Genomic DNA, 21,136 nt, shown 5'->3' on the forward strand with positions numbered 1-21,136 from the left:
GGAATTTAAGTTAAATTTTGAATGTGAAAAATGAATTGCAAGAAGATTTCACGAAGAACTCTACTGTGCAAAGAGAGAGAGAGAGAGAGAGAGAGAGAGAGGCATTTACCGTAGATACTGAAATTTAAAGGACTTAAACCAGGAAGTTCAAGTCGACCAGACTTTCTGGGGAGAAGAGCCAAGCTTCACCCTGTTATTAAAATGAGAATTCCAGTCTTCTGTCTGGGTAATAAATATTCGAATGGCTGCCGACCACCTGGAAGCAACTCGAGGCAAGTGTGGGTTGTGTCTGTTTAGCTCAGCTAAGGAGGATGGCAGCGCCGGGGTTCATGCTCATCAGGATTTTCGTGGGAGACTGGGGATGTGTCATGGACTTTTTGGTGGAGGCCACTGGAAACTGGGAGTCTCGCAGCGGCTCACCAGAGGCCAATCCATGCTAACCACTTTCCGGAAGAGGCTGTGACCACTAAGCAAGAAAAGGAGAGGCAGCCGCCATCAATGATTTGGGTGGAATCAGTGTTAGATCATCAATCCATGTGCTACAACTCCGCACTGCCTTATTTGCCTTTCTAGCATTCCTACTTGGAAAACTCCCTGAAGCCAGAATCCCCTGGATGAGAACAGGCTGAAGCTCCTCCTGATGGCTCGCCCTTCGGAACAGTTTGCTTCAGAGCAATCCGAGCAGAGTTCTGTGGAGTGTGGAGCCTCTCCCGCATAGTTGCTACTGCTGTGTAAAAAATTCCTTGAACTTAGTGGCATGAAAACCAGACGTTTTTCTATGCTCGCAGACTCTGTGCATTAGGGTCTGGAAAGGCCACAGCAGGCACTGCCCTCCTTCTATGAGGCAGGAAGACCCACTTCCAAGTTGGTTCCTTCCCTTGAGGTCTGGCACCTGGCCTGAGCGTGGCCCTGAACCCCGGCACGTGGTCTGGTCGCAGCCTGGCCTTCTCAAGGCTGTGCTAGGTTCTTTGCAGGAGTGGTGCAGACAGTATTTGATCCCAATAGAAAGTTCTTGGTCTTCACGGTGCAAGAACGTTCTTCTCACTGATATCCCTTCCATACTTTTCAAAGAAAAATGAAGTGGTCTTAGATAGCAAAAGAGATTGTCCTGTTTATAACACACTCACGTGCACAGTGATGAGGGTTGGTACATTGGGGATCAGGTGCTGTCTGCAATCTCTCCATTGCTTGGTTTCATTTTTCGCTCTCACTCTTCAGCATGAGTAGATGTCTGTGTGTTGTAAACCTAAGCAGTCTATTTATCTTCTTGATTTGCTCAATTTTTATTTAAGATAAAATTGTGTATTTATTGCCTGCCTTGGAAAACAGACAACATGCATGGATGGCATGAAGCCACCGGAGGGAAAATGATGGTGGCATTTCTAGAATGAGAGTGACAACTTCCATGCATGCTAATTATAGGTTTATGGGTCTCCTGATTGCTATCTTGGAGGGGAAGGTACTAAACAGAACAAGGCTGGAAAACATGCAGATAGAAGCAAGTCTTTCCACTCATTTTCTGGAAATTGAGAAAAGGCGTAGTTGTTTGTGTCATAAAGTGTCCTGAGTTACTGCAAAATTGACTATTTCTCAGTGGAGGTCATTCTCTGACCATTCCTTCATGGTTACAATAAGTATGTATTTGATGTGAGAAAAAGTCCTCAACATGAGAGAACTTAACTTCCTATCGTTTAAAAAAAAACAGAGAAAAGAGAAAGTGGCACAAATTAAATTAATTCTCCTCCAGTTGACTTGAAAGTGATGACACAGCAACTTTTAAAAATTGCTGATACAAACGGCCAAACAGCTGAGGAGATGTTGACCATCCCTGGCCATGAGCAAATGCGCGTCAAAATCACGATGCGGGACGCCCAGCTGGTTCAGCCAGTGGAGAACGCGACTCAGTCTCAGGGATGTGAGTTTGAGCCCCATGTTGGGCATGAAGCCTCCTTAAAATACAAAAGCCATGCGGTGAGACACCACTCTACAGCCACTAGGATGTGCGTCGTAAAGCACAACGGAAACTGACCAGTGTTGGCGGGGATGTGGAAGCCCTGGCCCGGCTCACACGCCGCTGGGGGGCGTGCAGACGAGCAGCTGCTGTGGAAAACGGTTTGGCGGCTTCTCAATACGTGAGACAGAGTGACCAGATGCCCCGGCAAGTCCATTCCGCTTACATACTGAAAAGAACTGGAAACAGGTGTTCAAACAAATGCTTGGCCACGGATGTTTACAGCAGCGAGATTCACAACTGCCATGAGGAGAACCAACCAAAATGTCCATCAGCAGGTGAACAGATAAACACAGTGTGGGCTCTCCACACAATGCAGAGTCACTCAGCCATCAGAGGAAATGAGGCACTGGCACACGCTACCACGTGGGTGAACCTTGAAAACGTGCTAATGAAAGCAGCTAGATACCAAAGGTTGCGTGTTGTAAAGATGCCTCTTACAGGTCATGTCCAGGGCTGGCAAATCCAGGGGGACAGCAAGCACATCAGTGGGTGGGGGGGGAGAGAGAGAGGAGGAGTGACTGCTGAATGGGTAGGAGTTTTACTTGGGGGCGATGAAAAAGTTCTGGAACGAGGCAGCGGTGAGGCACAACATTGTGAGTATACTGAATGCCAATGAATTGTACACTCTAAGTGGCTCAAAGGGTAAATTTTATGTCTTGTGTATTTTACTACAATAAAAGAATTGCAGACCAGAAAGCAGAGATGCAGTATTTTTCCATCACGCAACTCAGGGTAGACAAGCTTCTCAGTTCCCTGGATGGGCTTCTCCTGGAGACAGTTGCCTTCCAGCTGGGCTTGGGACACTGGACTACGTCTGAATCAGAGTGCAGACATACTGCTGCTGTGCCTCGTGCCAAACAAAACAGAAAATACAACCCCAAAACTCAAAAACAAAGATTTATTTCATACACACAGAGCCTAATTTTTGGACGTGAGAGTCCTTTGGTAGCCACGGTCCATGGCCTCCACTGAGAAGGCTGGTTTGAATCCTTGATCACTTGGACACAGACTTTCCAGATGTGGTTATGAGTGAAAAATGGGAGTTATCCCCTTTTCAGAAGAAGAGCGGCAGCAGTGATGGAGGTGGGGAGAAGATGCGGGGCAGGCAGCGAGGGCTCTGGATCCTGCAAAGCTGGGCGGAGAAGCCTGCTGGTCACTTCTGACAGCCTTGGTGCGGGCTGTGGGGATGGGTCTCCCCTTCTAGAAATGTGCCCAGGAGGAATTAGAGCCTGCGGGGTGTGACTCTGAACAGTGTGGTTGCCCTGTTTTTCTCTGCTGCAATGATCCCCCTTTCATCTGCAGACTTTTGCTCATGCTTGAAGACTCAATTCCAATGGGAGATCCTTGGGAACCCCTCAGCACTTGCCCAGCCAGCATCCACTCCACTTGCCTCTATGGCTCATAGAACTTTCTGTATCTCCTCACTGCAGTTTTGTTAGGTTAGTAACTCACAGTGATGTTTGCTTTCACTCTTCTCCATCAGAGATCGCTCAGCTGGTCTGCAATGGCCATTCTCTTCTTCCTTAATTATAGATTCCTGATTTTATTAAAAGAGTGGTGCACTTTTTTGGCCCTTCTTGCCTTCCTAGTTCCAGCTGCCTGGAAAGCTTATGTGATGACTGGAGCTCCAGCAGCTATTTTGGATAATAAGGTGTTCTTGAATATGAAAGCCACTGCTTGGTTAGCGAAGCCGAAAACTTCAAGGTCCCTGGATCTTATCATCATGGACCTATTATTATTTTGGATATTTCCACTGTGTGCAGCCCGAACTGAACATTAAGTGGTACACTTGCACATCCTTGCACCCAAAATTCTCCCACAAATTCCAGAAGCATGGATGAATAATCATCATTTTACTGAACACCGGAGAAGGATGTTATACTGCAAATCACATGAATTCCTAAAATTCCCTTTAAAACACTTCTGTTCTTTCTCCAAGATTCTCTTCCCTATAGCAGTGGTTTCATCCCTATTCTTCACCACTCCTTCCAAATCTCCTCTTATGCTTAACCAACACTTCTCTTCCCCAACCTACCTTCAAAGTTTTGTCAACCTGCACACTCTAGCCTAGTTATCTGCTGAGTAAGACAAGACCACTAATTGCTCACCAAGTATGTTCCCTGGGGCCTCGAGTCATTCTCCCATATTTGAGATTATAATTACTTACTTCTATCTTTGCAGCCACTTCACTTCCTACCCCCTGCTCACATGGTGGGGTTCATCAGTGTGCAGAACCCCGCATGCATCTGTTATCCCCACCGCCCAGCACAGCACTCTGTGGGCAGAGCTCTCAATCCACCTGGTCCCCTTTCTTGCGGCCACACCTGCAGCACAGCTTCCAGAGTAAATAAGTCTGTATGTGTTTGCCACATAAAGATTCGGCTGTACCAAGGTTATACCCTGAGCCACTGGGAGTTCTTCACTCCTCTTGACCTACATTTGGGGCGCTGTATATCACCTTCTTTTTGGTTTCTTTCTAAATCGGGTGCAGGACAGGAGGACCAACTTCAATTGGTCTGTAAGCCACAAATTTTGAAGCTAACGTACGTCTAGGCTTCATGTGTTTCTTGTGGGTTCTGCTCTGTGCTTTCATTGGCTTTATCCCAAGCCTCTTGGGCAATTATTTTTGGCTCATTCAGTGAATGGCTTTAAATCAACTTTTTCTGTTCCAAATATAGGGCTTGTCCACATGTAGTGTTCATAGTATTATCGTAAAGTGTCTCTTGTACGTAAATCTTTCTGTACCTGATTAGTTACCTCTATGTGGGTGCAGTATACACCCTATTTGACTAGCCCAACAGAGAATTCTTTTTTTTAAAAAAAATATTTATTTTAGAGAGGTGGTGGGGGGGAGAGGCAGAGGGAGAGAGAGACTCTCAAGCAGACTCCCTGATGAGTGGGAAGCCTGATGCAGGGCCCAATCTTACCACCCATGAGATCATGACCTGACCCAAAACCAAGAGTTGGACGCTTAACTGACTGAGCCACCAAGGCATCCCCTTCCCCCCCACAACAGAGAATTCTAAGTGGGTTCTCCACCGGAGGAGCTGTTTCTCACATCCCATTTCTACAGAGCGGGGAAGGACTGAAAAAACTGTACTAGGATTTCCACAATATTCAATCTATCCAGACTAGCATAAGGCCTTTTGAGTCCCTAAAGATTTGTGGTCAACAATGGAAGTGAAGGGGCCAACCACATGTCTCGGGGGTAAAGAAAACCCTTGGGTGGGGCTGTTCACACTGCAAAGAGGAACCAGGTCAGTGACTCCTGCTACAGGTAAGGAGAGATTATTGTGCCCAGGCCCTAATCAGGGTGTGGGTATGGAGGACTCAGGCTGGTGCCCTGGTCAGGGGCTGGGTATGAGGGTCTCAGACTGGTGCCCTGGTTGGGGGCTGGGTGGGGGAGACTCAGACTGTTTCACATTTTCTGATTTCTTCTTTCTGTATAATTTCCTACTGCTGCTACAGCACATAACCACACACTTAATGGCTTACCACACACATACACACTTAAGACAACTCAGATTTATTGTCTTACAGTTGTGGAGAAGTCTGATATGGGTCTAGTCAAGGTGCCAGCAGGATCGTGTTCCTGCCAGAGGCTCTAGGGAAGAATCCGTTTCCTTGCTTTCTCCAGCATCTAGAGGCCACTCAATTCCTTGGCTCATGGCTCCTTCCTCTTTCTTAAGCCAGAAACATTCCATCTTCAAATCTTTCTTTCCCTTCTGCCCCATCCTCCCTCTCACTCTCCTGCCTCCCTCTTCCCCTTAGAAGGGCCCTTGCATGGGGACCCACCCAAATATTCCAAGATAATGTCCCCACCTAAGATTCTTAACTCAATCACATCTGCAAAGTACGCCATATAAGGTAACGTATCATAGTTTCTGGGACTTTGGACTGTGGGGCCAGCATTCTGTCTCTCACCCCTCCCTGCGCACCATGAGACCCTGGAAGCAAGTTCTGTGTTGCTGCTTCTAATTTCTGTCCCTCCCACCCCCAAATTCAATACAGGTACTACACCTAGTGGCTAGATGACTGCTCAGGAGTTGATTGACTAAGTCTGATAAAAAGCATCTCTTGCCCATTGACTTTCCCCTTACAGAAGGATGGCTGCATTGTCTGACAGTGCCCACATCCCTCTCTCCCCCTTCTTTGTTTTTTTATCTCCATTTCTCTATTATCAACTTCCACCTCATTTTTATGTTTTTTGATTGCATGAGAAAGCTCCAGAGCTTACAGAGGAAAAGGAGGAGAAGGGCTGGTCACCGAGGAGCCCCGTTTCTTCTGATTCTGTTCCCCAAATACAGCTGTGGAAAGGGAGTAAGGAGGTGGTTCCATGGCAAGTGGGGCAATCTGGAACTGGATTATTTTAAGCACAGAAATGTGCTAGAACTTCAAATCATTGCTGCATCTGATGGCTTTTCCCCCTTCTAGGCTGGCTTCTTTAATAGTTCTCTGCTCTTCCCTTGAAAAATAATAGACTTTACATAACTCTGTGGCTGGAAACACAAGATAAGCCCACTGGTTGTTTAGGAAATGTGAATTTTAAGATTAGGAAGCAAAAAAAAAAAAAAAATAGAACACATTGCTTGGGTAGCTGGAAATTCTCAACGGGACTGCATGTGGACACTATTCTGTCGTAAAGGTGACAGTTTTAAAGCCTAGGAATTTTCTTTAAAAACAAAATCCAAAGTGGTTCATAGTCTCTCTTTTTTAACTTTAAAAGCTTTTTTCCCCCCACTTTCAAATGATTCTGCTTAATCACTTTAAATACAGTGAACAGAAATATGGGGGTGGGGGTGGGAAATGCCACACACACTGTGGTTCAAACCCTGAGCTTGATAATAGCAGCAGTAAGGACAGAAGCCAGCCTCCGATGCTTCTACAACTGCCTGAGGTTACTGAGAAAGATACTGCCTGCCCAGTGAGCGCCGTGGTCCCTGCACCAGCCCCATGGCATCACCGGGGGACCTGAGAGAGGGGTGGTCCCAGCCCCAGCAGACAAGTCCTCGTAGGACACTCAGGGGGTCTGGCCTGCAGGAGCCCATGTCCTCTCCAGGGCCACCTCCCAGGGCTGAGCTGGGAGATTCAAGAACAGGATCCTTCTTTCTGCCTTTCCCCACCCGTGTGTAGACATTAAATTCCACAATTAGCAATGCATTCCTTTTATATTAAGCATTACCTCCCCTTTTTAAAATAGAAGAGACTGAGAAACACTGTTGCTTATGTTGTGCTCTTTTGGGGACCTGCCAGGGCATCCCTCAGACCAGCAGCGACTCCTCACAGCTGAGGACACAGCGTCAGAGCTCCAGCGCAGGACACTCTGCATCATTTGAAAGAATACGACCTTCTGAACAATACTGTTCTAATGTTACGGAATGAGATGTAAAGTATGAGGAAGATGGGATTTACCATGTCAGGGGAAAATAATACAAGAGATTTGCACATTCTACCTGTGAAAGTCTACCAGAGTGAAGGGCTTCCTTCTTCTGTTGCTAATGGTGTGGATAGTTGATACTGGGTGGTGTGACCACTTGATACCGGGTTACAACTCAGCTTTGTGCTGAGAAAGTGCCCCCTAAATTTTACACACACAGACGAACGGGATGGAAGGTCGCGAGAATTCCACTCTCCCTCACATATTCCTTGTGATTTGTGGGAATCACCTAGCTTAACTTGTCTGAAGCAGAGCCACCTTCTCACGGAGAGGTGCTGAGAAATAAATACCCTAAAAGCACTTAAAAGTGCTTTTTGCAATTGCAGGGTGATCTAAGTCACAAATGCTTGCTAATCATTATTTTCCCCAGGTTCTTAATTTCTCCAGGTGCCAGAGAAATGCAAGATTAAATTAAACATTAGCAGATACCTTGAGTGCTGCATTTTTAATGTTGACACATTAACTGTGGTATTTCAAGTTGGGAAACATGAGGCCATAATATATAAATTGGAATCCTAAGTACTCAACCACGCTCTCCCTGGGAACTCTTATAATAGATATAAGTAGCAATGTTTCTTGAGAATATGCCCAGAGATCTGGAACTGTGCAAATGTTTTCCAAGTCTAACAGAGAATATGGTGTATGTTAGAGACTTGAAGCATTTTTCTTTCCTTTGTGTTCTCAGGGTGTTGGGATCTGTCCCTCATTGTCTCCCAGTGGGGCTAGAGCCCCACAGTGATCTAGAGGCGAGTGCATGCTAGCCTGGGATTTAACAGTGCACTTGACCAGGGACCTCCCTCCCCAATACCGACCTAGCGTGATATTGTTTAGGTCAGTGTGTAATATTCACATTATTACGACTAAAGAATATTTACTCATCAATGAGCCATGAGCAATTTGCTGTCCAAAGTTCTGTTTTCCTTGAACTTTATAATCATCTTTTTTTTTTTAACTTATTTGGCTTTCATGTTTTTGTAATGAATTCAGCCTCAAACTGTTCTGCATCTGTCCAAATCTCCTCTAGACACATGTGGAAGCACTTACTTCATTTTCTGAGCATGTCTGAGACCCCTTTACTCTGCCAGGTCTGATGGGTGCCTGAGGGCCAGGTGAACACACCTGGGACCACCCTTTGCTGGCACGCTGCAGACTTTCTTCATCACCTTTCTGTCCTGGGTCTCTTACTACCTGTGTCCCCTATCTTCCACTTTCTCATTTGGGGGAAGCACATTTTCTAGTAGCTTTCCAAGAAGGGGAACATGGGAATTAAGTTATTTTACACCTTGCATGTCTAAAATATCTGATCTCTCTGACGCATGGTTGACAATTTGACTGGACATAGACTTCTAAACTGGAAATTTAATTTTCCTTCAGAATACTGGAGAATTGAATTCATTGCCTTCCAGCTTCCACCACTGAACTGTGATGCTTTTCTGATTCCTGCTTGTGTGTATGCCACCTATTTTTTCTCTCTGGACATTTGTAGGATTTTTTTTTTTCCTTCCAATGTTGCAAAATTTCAATCATCATGTTGGGTGCTCGGTGCATTCTTCTAGTCAGGAAACTCATGTCTTGTACTTCCAGAAATTTTCTTGAATTATTTCTTTGATGATTTCCTCTCTTACACATATTCTTTGCATTTTCTTTTCAGTTACTAGATCTCCTGAACTTATTTACTCTTTTCTTACCTTTTCTCTCCTTTTTCCCATATTTTTCATTTTTCTCTATTTCCTGGAGATTTCCTGACTTTTACCTCCTAATACTTCTACTGAGTTTTCCATCTTGCTGTCATATTTTAATATCCAAGAGTTCTTTTGTTGTTGTTATTCTCTGAGTTTTCCTTTTTTGAAAAATAGTATCTTGTTCAATCATCTCCCTGAGGATACCAACAAGAGTTCCTCTGAAGTTTTCTTCTTCCTCAGAGTCTCTGTTCCTTCCACCTGGTTGTCTCTTGTGTGGGTCTCTCTTTCGTGTCTGAGGGAAGATGTCTGGGGACCCTCAGATTTAAGGATTGCAGATTGAGAAGCTAATGGTAAGTTCTGAGGATCTGGGTGGGTTCTATGGATGTAGGGTTCATTGTGGGGAGACCTGCTGAGCTCTATAATGGGGGAACCTGTGATGCTAGTGTAATTCCCTCTTGAGCTGGTCAGCTTCTCCAGAAAAGTATTTTTCAATCTCTTGCCTGAGGGACTTAGTTGTAGAAGCAATGTGGAGGAGCAGGGCTGAGGATCTCTGTGCCCGTTGGGGTTCTCCAGAGAACCAGAACCAATGGGATTAACATATATATTCAGAGATTTATTCTAAGGAATTGGCCTACGTGATTGTGGGGCTGGAGGGTCTGAAATCCATGGGGCAGGCTGGCAGGCTGCAAATGCAGGCAGGGTTGATGTTACCATCTTCAGGCAGGATTTCTGTTTCTGGGAAACCTCAGTCTTGCTCTTAAGGCCTCCAACTGATTGGGTGAGGCCCATGGACTTTATCAAGGCTAATCTGCTGTGCTGAAAGTCAACTGATTGTAGGGTTAACCACATCTACAAAATACCTTCACAGCAACACAGTGTTTGATTAAGTAACTGGAGACTATGGCCTAGCCAAGTGGACACCTAAGAGGAATCACCAGTCTTCTTATCTGATTAAGTTATAACTAATTCATCAATAAATAACAATTAATTCAATAAATAGTAATTGAGCAGCTAGTCTATGGTCTTGGCCTTTCATCCTCTCTCTGGTGTGTATCCGGCTCTCAGCTGTGCATGCCTCACAGGAGAGTCTGTTCACACCCTGCAGAGCAGAGAACCTCAGCTCTCAGGGGAGCAGGGGGTCAGCACATCTGGATGGCAGAACAGGGAAGGATATGGGTTTGCTTGTAGACAAACGTTTCTATTTTATTGGCTCACTTCACCCCACTCCATCCAGGCAGGTAAAAGTCACCTGTCACCTGTGCTTTCCAGATTTTAAAACCACATGGCTACTTGAGTAAATCAACTACTTTGTAAACACTTTATTAGGAGCCACTTGATGTCAATTTGAAAATCATAAATGATGTTCCTGAATAGAGAGGCAAATATGTCCCCGCAATTGCTTTTCTGGCAGACTGGTGGTCTGAGCTCCCCAAACCCCGTGGCAAAGAGCTCCACCCGCACATTGGCATCTTCAGACTGAAAGTCAGAGTCAGTCATTATATTCCGTTGGGGAGTCTCCAACCGCATCTGACTGAAGAAGAGCAAACACTGAGGTTTGGGAAATGGCCATCGTGAAGGGTGTGCTAGCGCTTCGATGACCATTCCCTAGGCTGACATCGTTCATGAGCAGTAACCGAAAGGCATTTTCTGGGCTCTTCTGTCTGGACCCACAGTAAGTCTACACATCTGAGTTTTGTGCATCCAGCCTCTCGGCCACCTGGGATAGAGCGGTACAGCGGGAATGCCCCTCAGCTCACATAGACATGGTGTGTCCTGTAAAGTCACGTGTAAACGCCATTTCCCTAGACCACGCTCAGATTTCCCAGTCTCTGAATCTGCTTTCGCATCCACACTCCCATTTTTCAAAACCGGAGCCATTCTCCCGGGTATGGCTGCCACCTCAAGCAGCACGTCCCCTCGGTCCAAACTGGTCCCAGGCAGGCCCAAGGGTGGATGACATTTAAGGGGCTTTCATCCAGATATTTGAATGCCTCCCTAAGCTCTTTGTATCTGGCCATCAATAACCATTTTATTGGCACGGCCTTGTGCATGCGCACGCCGACATATTTATATCTAACATCTTATCTGCAATCTTGATTAATAAGAAAGATACGAACACAGGGCACAGGCAACACAGAGAAGTGACTGTAGGACTGGGATGGCCCTGCAGTTCCTTCATCTGACACACCTCTAGCTCCTGTCACCTAGGCCACATTATGGTCCCTTTCCATGTTCCTTCGTTCTGTGGCTGGGCCTGTGCTGGCTGCAAAGCTAACAATGGGAGGAGAGTGTCTGGTAGTTTGCGTAGCCAGTGGAATGAACACAAATAGGAAACGACATATCTAAAGGCAATTCGTTACAAGATTTCTGAAGTTCTTCTAGTATTTCCTCAGGTGCTGGGGGCAAAAACGATCGCGCATGAGCAGCATCAGCCCTCGAGGAGCTGACGGCCTGGGAGGGACAGTGCATCACATTCCACGGAAGTGAGAGGACACGCAGGAGGAAAAGGGGGAGGCATCAGGGCCGGATTTTACTGATGCCACGTAGAGAAACACATTTCTGGTGAAGAGGAAAGATTCTCAAAGGTACAGGAGTGAAGAGGCAAGTATCTATGATATAGTTATATAACCATATAAAGCTGTATGTTTGTGTATTAGATTATATGCAATATACTTCATATATAATCTATGTAATATCATATGCTGGCCTGAGGCCCCAGTTCCTAAAGGCAGGGATGGCGGGGCTGGAGAAAGCTGCAGGTTTCCCTGGACCTGTCACACCAGGCATCAAAGGGGCGACCTTATATGGAGGCAGGGTCTCAGCAGGCTCTGCTAGACACACAGGGTTGCTGGCCAGTAGCCTGCACATTAGCCCCCCAGGAGGGGCTGCAGCTGCCATTCTAACCAGCCAAGGTGGGCAGGCATGAGGCATGGGCTTTGTCTCTATGCCTCTTTGTCCTTGACCCCCTCTCAGAGGGTAAGCCAGGAAGGGTAGAGGTGGGGGAAGGGCAGAACCTGCCCCCCACTTTCCTCACCACCCCTCCCCAATACACACACACACACACACACACACACACGCACGCACACCCCCTGCACCCTCCTCAGGCCGTGATGCTAGCCTGCACTGTGGGAGGATGGGGCTGCCAATCAAACAGGAGATTTATGTCTTCAAACGGATTTGACTGCATCTTAACCCAAATGAAAGTTTCCAAAAACTTGTGGTGACCTAAGAGCTGTGGAGCTGGATGAGGTGTCAGTAGAGGGCCTGCTAAGCCGTGGGGAGGGGAGCAGACAACACCGTCAGTAACAGTTTGAGGCACATTTGTGTCTAAAGCAACAAGCCCAATCTGCTTGCCAGCCTGGCTCCAGAAGCCAAAGGATAAGCTAGTATTTCTGATCACCAGTGGCTCCTACCCCAGCACACCTGTGGGGGGATGGCCTCCCCCCATCTGCAAGTGCCCCTCCCCAAACTGGCTGGAGCCCTGGTACCTCCTGGTACTTTATTCCCAGGAGCCGAACCTGCAGCTTTCATGACCCTTTGGGCAGCATTTATTCTTTTTTCCTTCTTCCCTGGGTTAGATCCCCCGAAATAAGGAAGGCGGCACTCCTCAACTTATATCGTGACCCCGCGTAAGAAGCTAGTGCTTGTGTGAACACGGTTCCAAAACAGGAGCTCACACTCACCGTGCACTGCTGGTGTGGTCTGATTCTCTGTCAGGAGGGCCATCCGTTGTGAGTCTTCGGGGGCTGGGGCTCTGCAGTCAAACGGCTGTCAGGACAGACTGATGGGAGCGCAGATGGGCTGTGGTTGAGATTCAGGCTTTGGAATTACTTGGAGCCCACGTCTGAACAAACACCAGGAGTTCCATTCGGTGCTGTTTCTGGGGTTGGAAAACACAAAGGAAGATAGTCACACCAGCACAGCGACCACCTTCCCGTCCCCAGACACCACCAGCATGGACGTGGCTTCGAAGCCTGTCCTCACTGGCCCCTGGCCTCTGACAGCGGGCTCGTCTGTGTTCCCCGGCCACGGGCAGGCGACACCAGACTTGGTCTGTTCTTCTGGTGGCTTTGGGAGCTCACTCGAGTCGTGGGTTCATTGAGGGCCTTGGTTTGAGGTCCCGGACTGCACCTCAGCTTCATTCTTACCTGAGATTTGATTCCCTAAGGAACCAGTGTTCGGAGCACCTTGTACACAGAAGGTCCTTGATCAGTGACTTGTTGAATGAATGAGTATGGGATACTGGGGACAAGGTGGCTCCCACTATTGAAAACATCTTTATTTTCCTGCACTGCTGTCTCTTACGGGCAGAGGGATCAAGTCTACTACTCAGTGGCCAGAGGGAAAGCTGCGGACTGTGAACTGATGTCCCGAGAGGCCTCACGACTGTGGGGGAGGAGGATTTGAGGTGCATGTCTTCCTTCTTCCCTTGCCGTTTACTTCACAAAGTTACCAAGTACCCGCAAATATGCATCCGGCCTCGAGTGAAGTCTGGAGCCCCTTTAGGGCCCTCTAATTGGACTCCAACCCTCCTTCACACCTTCTCTCTCACAGCGTCTCCTCACCAGCCCCACTTGGGTCAGCCTGGGACTGTCTGTGCCCAAAGAGACCTGTCAGCTTCCAGCATCCTTCCTTGACCTGTCTCTCAGGTCTCCCTCAACCAGCCCAGGGAGAACGCCCATCCCCTCCCCTCCCCGAGTGCTGCTGTCTGCACCCACTCACGAGGTTCTACTAGGTGTGCTGAGTCAAAGCTGTTTTCCCCACGTAAACACACTCTGCAGAAGTGACCCCGCTTTCTTGTGACTGGGTTACAGAACCCCTAACTCTTGCTGTGCTGTCTGCACCGGAAGCCAATGGTCGGGAAGCCACCATAGTCTCGCACTGGCTCAGGGTCCCTCAGTCTCAACACTGCCAGCATTTGGGGTGGACACCTCTGCTGCAGGGGCTGAGGGAACAGCCTCTATGGCATACCTCTCCAGAAATTTCCATCGCTGCTTTCTTAAAAACACATTCTTTTCTGGACTTCCTCTACATAATCATCTTAGAAGAAATTGTGCAGGCTTCCACATCTTACCTTGCGCCAATGCAAACTGCCGGATCCACCTGGGGAACAGAGATGCGGGCTGCTCAACAGGCCAGTAGAAGCTTCTGGTGTACAAACGCAGACTACAGTGAAGAAGTCTGCACTGTGATGTGTGAACAGTGACATTCAGAGCATGACCGTACTGTAGAAGTCCCCTGTGATGATGGTTGGGGCCCTGATGACCGTGGGCAGCTGCCAACTGCTGGATCCTGATGTGACAGGAGCAGGGCCGGGGGCCTAAGGACAGGGACAGTCAGTCACTTGCAGAGAAGCTGAGCTGTTGTCCTGGCATGGCAGCCTCATGGGACATGGAAGCTCCCAATACTCCTTAGGGACACTCAAGAATATATGACATCTTCTCTCATTAGAGCTGTGGTTGAGTCAGGACTTGTGGAATTCAAAACCGGAGCCTGATGGAGAAATAAAATAAAATGTGAGTGTTCGAACAGAGCTTCTCAAGATGTCCACAGAAGCACATGTGATCTTCTCAGATCTGGGACACATGTGGCTAGATATTTCTAGTTAAGGAGTGTGGGTAGACTTCATGGTTTTTAAGTCCCCCAAGAAGAAATAACCTTCAACAGAAAATAAAAAGTGCCCTCAAGCTGGTCTCTATTAAAGTTGCTGCAGGCTACTGCATGATTTCTTAACCCACTTTATAGTCCCTGTTCTATCCCACTTCCTCTTTCCAAGGACAACATTCTGAATGACAGGGAAAAAACCCCAAACAACTCCTTGTTTTCTTACCTTTAAATACTATAAATTCCCTAAAATTCGTGACTTTAAGGACTTAGAGGAATTTCAACTGCCAACTCCAGAATTTCTTCACTTAGTTTTATTAGTTGCCCCTTTGTTAGGTCACAAGACAGGAACCTGTACCGTGTTCCCTGAGGACAACTTTGATGTGATCAAAGAGGATCTCATCTCTGCAACGAGTTCTCTGCAAAGACCAGTGTCTCAAAACTTAGCAGAATTACAGTGTTGTAAGAACTAAGCTGAACAAGCACTTTTCAGGCTCCACTGTGGTTAGAGAAGAGCAGAAGGTACAGGGGCTAGGAGCTGGCATTAGACATCAATAGGTACCCATGTGCATTCAGAGGCTGTGTTTATGTTCTAGCTACTCATGGCAGGTAAAGCAGAATCCACAACTCCTAGCTCATGTTCCCAGCCCAACACATGATTCTCTTCCTTGCTTAACAATGGCAAAAAAGGCAATGCCACTGGGGGAGACCAGATATCAAGTTATATGTATATATCCTTATTGAAGAGAGAATGGTAATTAAAATTCTAAAGTCCCTGCAATATCTTAAGAGACAGGAGATTGAACTGGTCTTTGAAGCCGAATATCTTTTTCTTCTGGGAAGCCACCCCAATGGGGAGAGACCCTCTTCTGGGAAGGAGATGTTTGCAACCGTGTGGCTCTGGCTCCAGGGAGGCTAAAGTCTACATAATAAAGTAAAGGTTGTAATTATTGTGGTCAGTGTCTCATTTCTGCAGACTGTCATTCTTTAGAGTAATTTTCTTTTCCAAATATGGATTTAGACTACAATGTGCCAATATTTTATTGCTTATTTTTGTGGAATTGGTGCATAATTCTTCACAGGCAGTGTCGAGAAAAAATTTGCAGACTGCAGGAAATGTATGCAGGCCTGACCTCTTCACTCCTATGTACTGGAGAGAGGTCGTTGAAAAAGAAAAAGACAAAGAAGTCAGGTAAGGCAAGGTGAGGTCAGATAAAAAAGGGAAGGGAATCAACTGGGCTTGTGGTGGCACAGTACACAGACTATATCCTGGACTATAAAACAAGTCTAGTAAATAAATTAAAATGAATGACCACAGTAGCATTAGACTAGAAAACAATGACAGACATCTGCAAAAGCCACAAATATTTAGAAATTAAACAACAAGCTTCTGAATACAATTTGTAAGTATTTTAAGCTGAATGAAAATGAAAACACAACACGTCACAACTGTGGGATGCAGCTAAAGCAGTGTTCAGAGGGACATGCATTGCACTGAATGCTTATATTAGAAAAGAGAAAGATCTGCCACCCATGATCCAAGCTTCTATTGTATCAGTTAACTACCAAGTCCTGGCGGCTCTACTTCCTGGATATTTCTTAACCAGTTTATTTCTCCACATCACGCGACTGCAGTCCCCTAAGTGATCCCCCGTCTCCAGTCTTGCCTTCCTCCAACCTAAGTCTTGAGTCCCTGCTGTCCAGCTGCTTTCACTGCTCTTTCTGCCTTGCATTCATGCCCTGCTGATCTCCTCTGGCTTCTTGGAGTTCTCATGTCTTCCTCTGGGTCTTCTCACACACGTTATTCCACCCACACCCCCCTCACCTCCAGTTTACACCATTAATTCCCACCCATAGAAATATCCCAGCTTAAACTTCCCTTCTTTCTGGAAGCCATGCTCCTGCTATGGCTTCTGTGATAGCTCAGAGTGTTTCCTTTGTGGTAGCATTTAACGCATCCTCAAAACATGCTGCACTGTGTGTGTCTCTTCCCCACTGGATGGGGGGATAGCAACCAGGCCTTTTATATTTGAAATTGCATATCTGGCTCCTAGCATAACATCTGTGCCTTGTAGGTGCTAAATAAATATTTGAAAATGAATGAAAGCCTATTTTAGTGGAAATATGACCACTACGTTTGTGATTACAGGTCAACGAGGTCAGGATTTTTGGATCACAGCTTGTGGTCAACATCAGTTGTTTCCTGGCATCCACCGGCTCTTCCAGTAGACAACAGCCCTGAATTCTACTTGGGAAGCTGTGTGCTTCCTGGATGCATATACTTTCTCTGACTGTAGCAGTTACTTAAATATTCACCATTGAGAAAGCTGCTCTGCTTGTGGCTTCAACTGCCTGAAGCTGCAATTTCTCAGTTAAATGAGTTATTGGGATTCCCTAAAAGGCTCCAGGGCCCTCCTGTTTCGTCATCTTCCCATCACGAAGGTGCCGGGTGACTTCTTTGGCAGTATTCCTGTCATGTTTCCTGGCAGGAAGTGACTGGGCGATTGCCCAGCGCTCTAGAAAGAGCATAAGCAACAATTTGGCACGTGTCAGAGTGAAAAATGCCTAATACCATGAGGAGATGCAACAGATAAGAATAAAAAAGGAAAACCAATGTGGAATTAATCTAAATTTAAACAGTATCACTTCTTCAATATTTTTGCATGTATCAAAAGGAAATAGCTGTCTGGCCAAAAGAGAAAATGCTGTGTCTTGCTCCATCTATTTTTCAAAATAACATGAATTGTCTTCTTCCTGATAATACAAAGAGTTCATGCTCATTACAAACACTTGGGACATTTGAGAAAGATCACCCAAAACAGGACACAAAGTAATGACTGGTAATGTTCTGATGCATTTCCTTTCAGAAGTTTTCATACATGTGATACAGATGTATATTTTCCTTTTCAAAATTCAAACGTATGGTTTTGTATATCATTTGTGTCTATACACATGACTCCAAGAAGCAATCTGTATAACCTGCCATTTTGCAGATATGCTATAACTTACAAGACACTATTCTCCTATTGTTGAATATGTGGGTTTTTAAGTTTTTACTGTTTTAAATTACTTGGTGGTGAGCACACTGAATATTAATCTTCATGAGCATCCCTGCTCAAATCACAGGTCAGCTTCTCCTCTTGTGTTTGGATCCGCTCTTCCTTTCTCAAGGACACTCCTGCTACCTCAGTGTTCCCTGCTTGAAAATCTTGCCATCAGTGTGAAAACATTCTCTATCTTCCATCTTGCACAGAGCAAAGCCCCTGTCACCCCATGCCTTCTCCAGCAGCCAGTCCCTCTCTGCTCCAGTTGCTGACCGCTTTCCTTTTATCCAATCCTGGGTTCAGCTCTACTGCCTTACCTCATATTCACTTGCATCTGCTCTGGTTGGGTATGGCCCCACCCCTCAGGGAAAGCAGCTTTTTCCATCTCTGCTTCTCCATGAATTTCTCTGTCCTCACTGTCCCTGAGCTGTTGGCACCATTCAGTAGAGCATGCCTTTCTTCCAGAGACAGTCCCAGCTCCTGGCTCCCATGATACCATCCTTTTTGGTTCTCTGACTTACACATTCTTTGCTGGCTCTTCTCCTTTGGCTTGTCCAAAACTGTTGGGGGTTCCTTAGGGTCAGATCTTGGACCTCTTCCCTTCTACACCTTGTCTGGGTAATCTTATTTTCTCCCAGGACTTCAACTATCAGTGATATGCTAATGACTGCAAATGTGTCTCTCCAGGCCAGACCTTCCTCCAGATTCACAGATTAATTGCCTACACGATACTTTCCCTGGATGTCCATTAGGCATCTCAAGCCTAACACTGCTAAAACAAACACATTTATTTTCTCCACCTCTTCAAAATGCCTCCATCCTTCCCCTCACCTTCTGCAACTCAAGAACTCCCAGGATGAGTCACTGGTTTTTCAAGGCAAAAACGTAGGACTCAAGCTGATTTCTCTCTTTTTCTCACCTTCACATCCAACCATGAAGTTCATTTGTCTATGTCCATAATATTTTTGAGTTCAGTCTGTCTTTCCATCTCCACTGGTTCTCTTCTTATCTAAAGCCTTCACTGTGTCTTGCCTGGATGACCCGGCAGCCCCTTAACTGCTCTCTAGGCTTTATGTCTTGTCCAAGTGTGACCCATTCTCCATGTATCCCCCAGAGTGGCCTCTTTACCAGCCTCCCACTGCACCTACCATCTGGCCTCTGCTGCCTGCTCCATCTCACCTCCTACCGCTCTATGGGCTCTAACGCCCTAGCCACCTGGGCCATCTTACTCTTCCTCACGCACTCCACCATTTCTCACCCTAGAGGCTTTGTGTTTGTTGTTCCTCCTCCTCAGAACATTCTGCTCCCAATCTTTACATGACTGCCTCCTTCCTACCACCCAGGACTCATCTCAAATGTCACTTTACAATTTAAAGTTGGCTCTCCTTTCATGTATCAATTCCAGAGTCTGAGAAACTTGCACATAAGCAAGTCACACACGAAACAAGTGGAAAACAAAGAAAAATGCCAACTGGAAATAATCCAAAGTTCATCAACAGTGCAATGGATAAACTGTGGTATATTCATACAATGGGATAGTACAGCAGAAGGACAAGGAATGAACAACAACGACGGCACCAGCATGGTTGGACCTCAAGTCATGACGATGAATGAAGAGAAAGAAGTCACAGAAGAATGCATGTGGTGTTGAGCTAATCTACACAACCTTCAAATATATTGTGTGGGGATGTAGCCACATATGTGGTAAAACTATGAAGAAAAGCAAGAGAATGATTAACAAATTATTCAGGGGGATGGTGACTTCACTTCAGTGGGGAGCTTCTGAAGTTCGGTAAGGCTGTCCCTTAACTTGGACAGTAGGATAAGATATTGGTTTCATTTTTAATCTTTAAGTTGCACATGTATACTTTGTAAGTGCTTTTGAATTCATGGTATTTTTTACAATAAAAAGTTTTTTTAAAAAGATGGGACTGTAAAGCAACAGAATTATTTTTCCTTAGAATAATAATGATAATAATGTGAACTATGCTTACTCTGTGTATCTTGTCCCCTCACTGTTGAGTTGAAGGAACTGGACTCCTCAGCCAAGAGCTCTTTCTGTTCTTACTTTCTGTCATTCAGCACAGAGTAGGCTGGTTTGAAGGGACCTTGAGAGGACATCTGGTCTATCTCTGTGCTTTCCAGAAGAATTGCCAGTTAATTAAAACCAGTCCAGACAAAAGTGAACCAGTCTGATTTGGAAATCCCACTCTCTGTCTCCCCAGAAAAAAATTACACAGCCTTGTTATATAATTAACTTTAAATGTCCGAAAATTCTTCTTTTTGACTTACATAGCTGGTTTATACTTCGGGGCCTCTTTTCAAACAATGGGACAATACATTCAAAGTTGGAAGGTTTGGGGAGACTAAGTGTAAATGGGGCTGCCCGTCGGAAATGTCATGGCTCCCCACACCCAGACGGAGCTCTATACCTGTTCCTAGAACACAACAGGATGGAGATGCAACAGGTAGCATGCGTGTGTGGAGAGGAACGCTGGGCAAATGTGCTCTTGGGCCAAATCAAACCTCTGCCAAGTTGATGGCAGAAACACAATGTTCAGTAATGTCTCAAAGGAGAACCTGCCTGATGTGTGTCTACATTCCTAAATGGCAGGGACACGTAAAACCGTGTTTCAACAGAACTCTTTTCTGACACTGTGGAAGAAGCGTTCTGTTTCCCACAGCCCCCAAGATTGAACCGCACTGGAAATCACGGTCACGAGAGCTAAATTTAATCATTGTGTGACCTAACTGTGTATAGGCAACCTGGCATATCAAATATCCTACTTTATGTTGTTTTTATTCTCAATTTCATCTAGTTATTTCCTTAGGGACCACAGAGCAATAGTAGGCAGCAAAGTAATGAAATGTGGTAAATGTGGTTAAAGAGAAATAGGACTAAAAATACTTTCCTTTGTTTCATCTTAGCAGCCCCATTTATAGCGTGGCTTACTTTAGTTTACAAAGTCCCAAAACTAGTTCTTAGGAGGAAAAAGGCAAGCTGAATTTATTGCTGTGGGAAACACAGAGCTTGCTCAATTTTATAACATAGAAGTTCTTTGTTTTACAGATATGCCATGAAAGTCTGGGTCATAATCATTAACTGCCATTTACACCGGGTGCCCAAGCAAGCTCGCTGACGTTCACGGGCACCATCTGAGCTGGAACGCTGTGTGGGCAGCACTGGCATTGATGGCTGCACCAGCCCTGTGGCATCCTCATTAGCTACAAGGCCATCACGTGGCCTGGGTGAGGTTAGCACAGAAATATGTTTCATGCCAGATGGACTCTGGAAGCCTTAGTAATTATCTCTGAGGGGACAGGCCTTTCTGCTGAGAGAAACCTACACTGGCTT

The 21,136-nt window shown here is 45.9% G+C and overlaps 1 protein-coding gene across 1 annotated transcript in view; it reads right to left on the minus strand.

Annotated features, from left to right (window-relative positions):
* CUNH18orf63 (chromosome unknown C18orf63 homolog) overlaps window positions 1-21,136 on the minus strand; it is an 82,993-nt gene that overhangs the window by 22,803 nt on the left and 39,054 nt on the right. Inside the window, exons 12-14 of the mRNA XM_026496559.2 lie at window positions 14,355-14,453; window positions 14,208-14,236; window positions 12,817-12,887 (exon numbers count right to left, since the gene is read on the minus strand). Of these exons, the coding sequence (XP_026352344.1) occupies window positions 12,817-12,887; window positions 14,208-14,236; window positions 14,355-14,453 (199 nt within the window). The remainder of the gene's footprint in view (window positions 1-12,816; window positions 12,888-14,207; window positions 14,237-14,354; window positions 14,454-21,136) is intronic.

The sequence above is a fragment of the Ursus arctos genome, unplaced genomic scaffold, assembly GCF_023065955.2.
Source record: "Ursus arctos isolate Adak ecotype North America unplaced genomic scaffold, UrsArc2.0 scaffold_17, whole genome shotgun sequence".
Lineage (NCBI taxonomy): Eukaryota > Metazoa > Chordata > Mammalia > Carnivora > Ursidae > Ursus > Ursus arctos.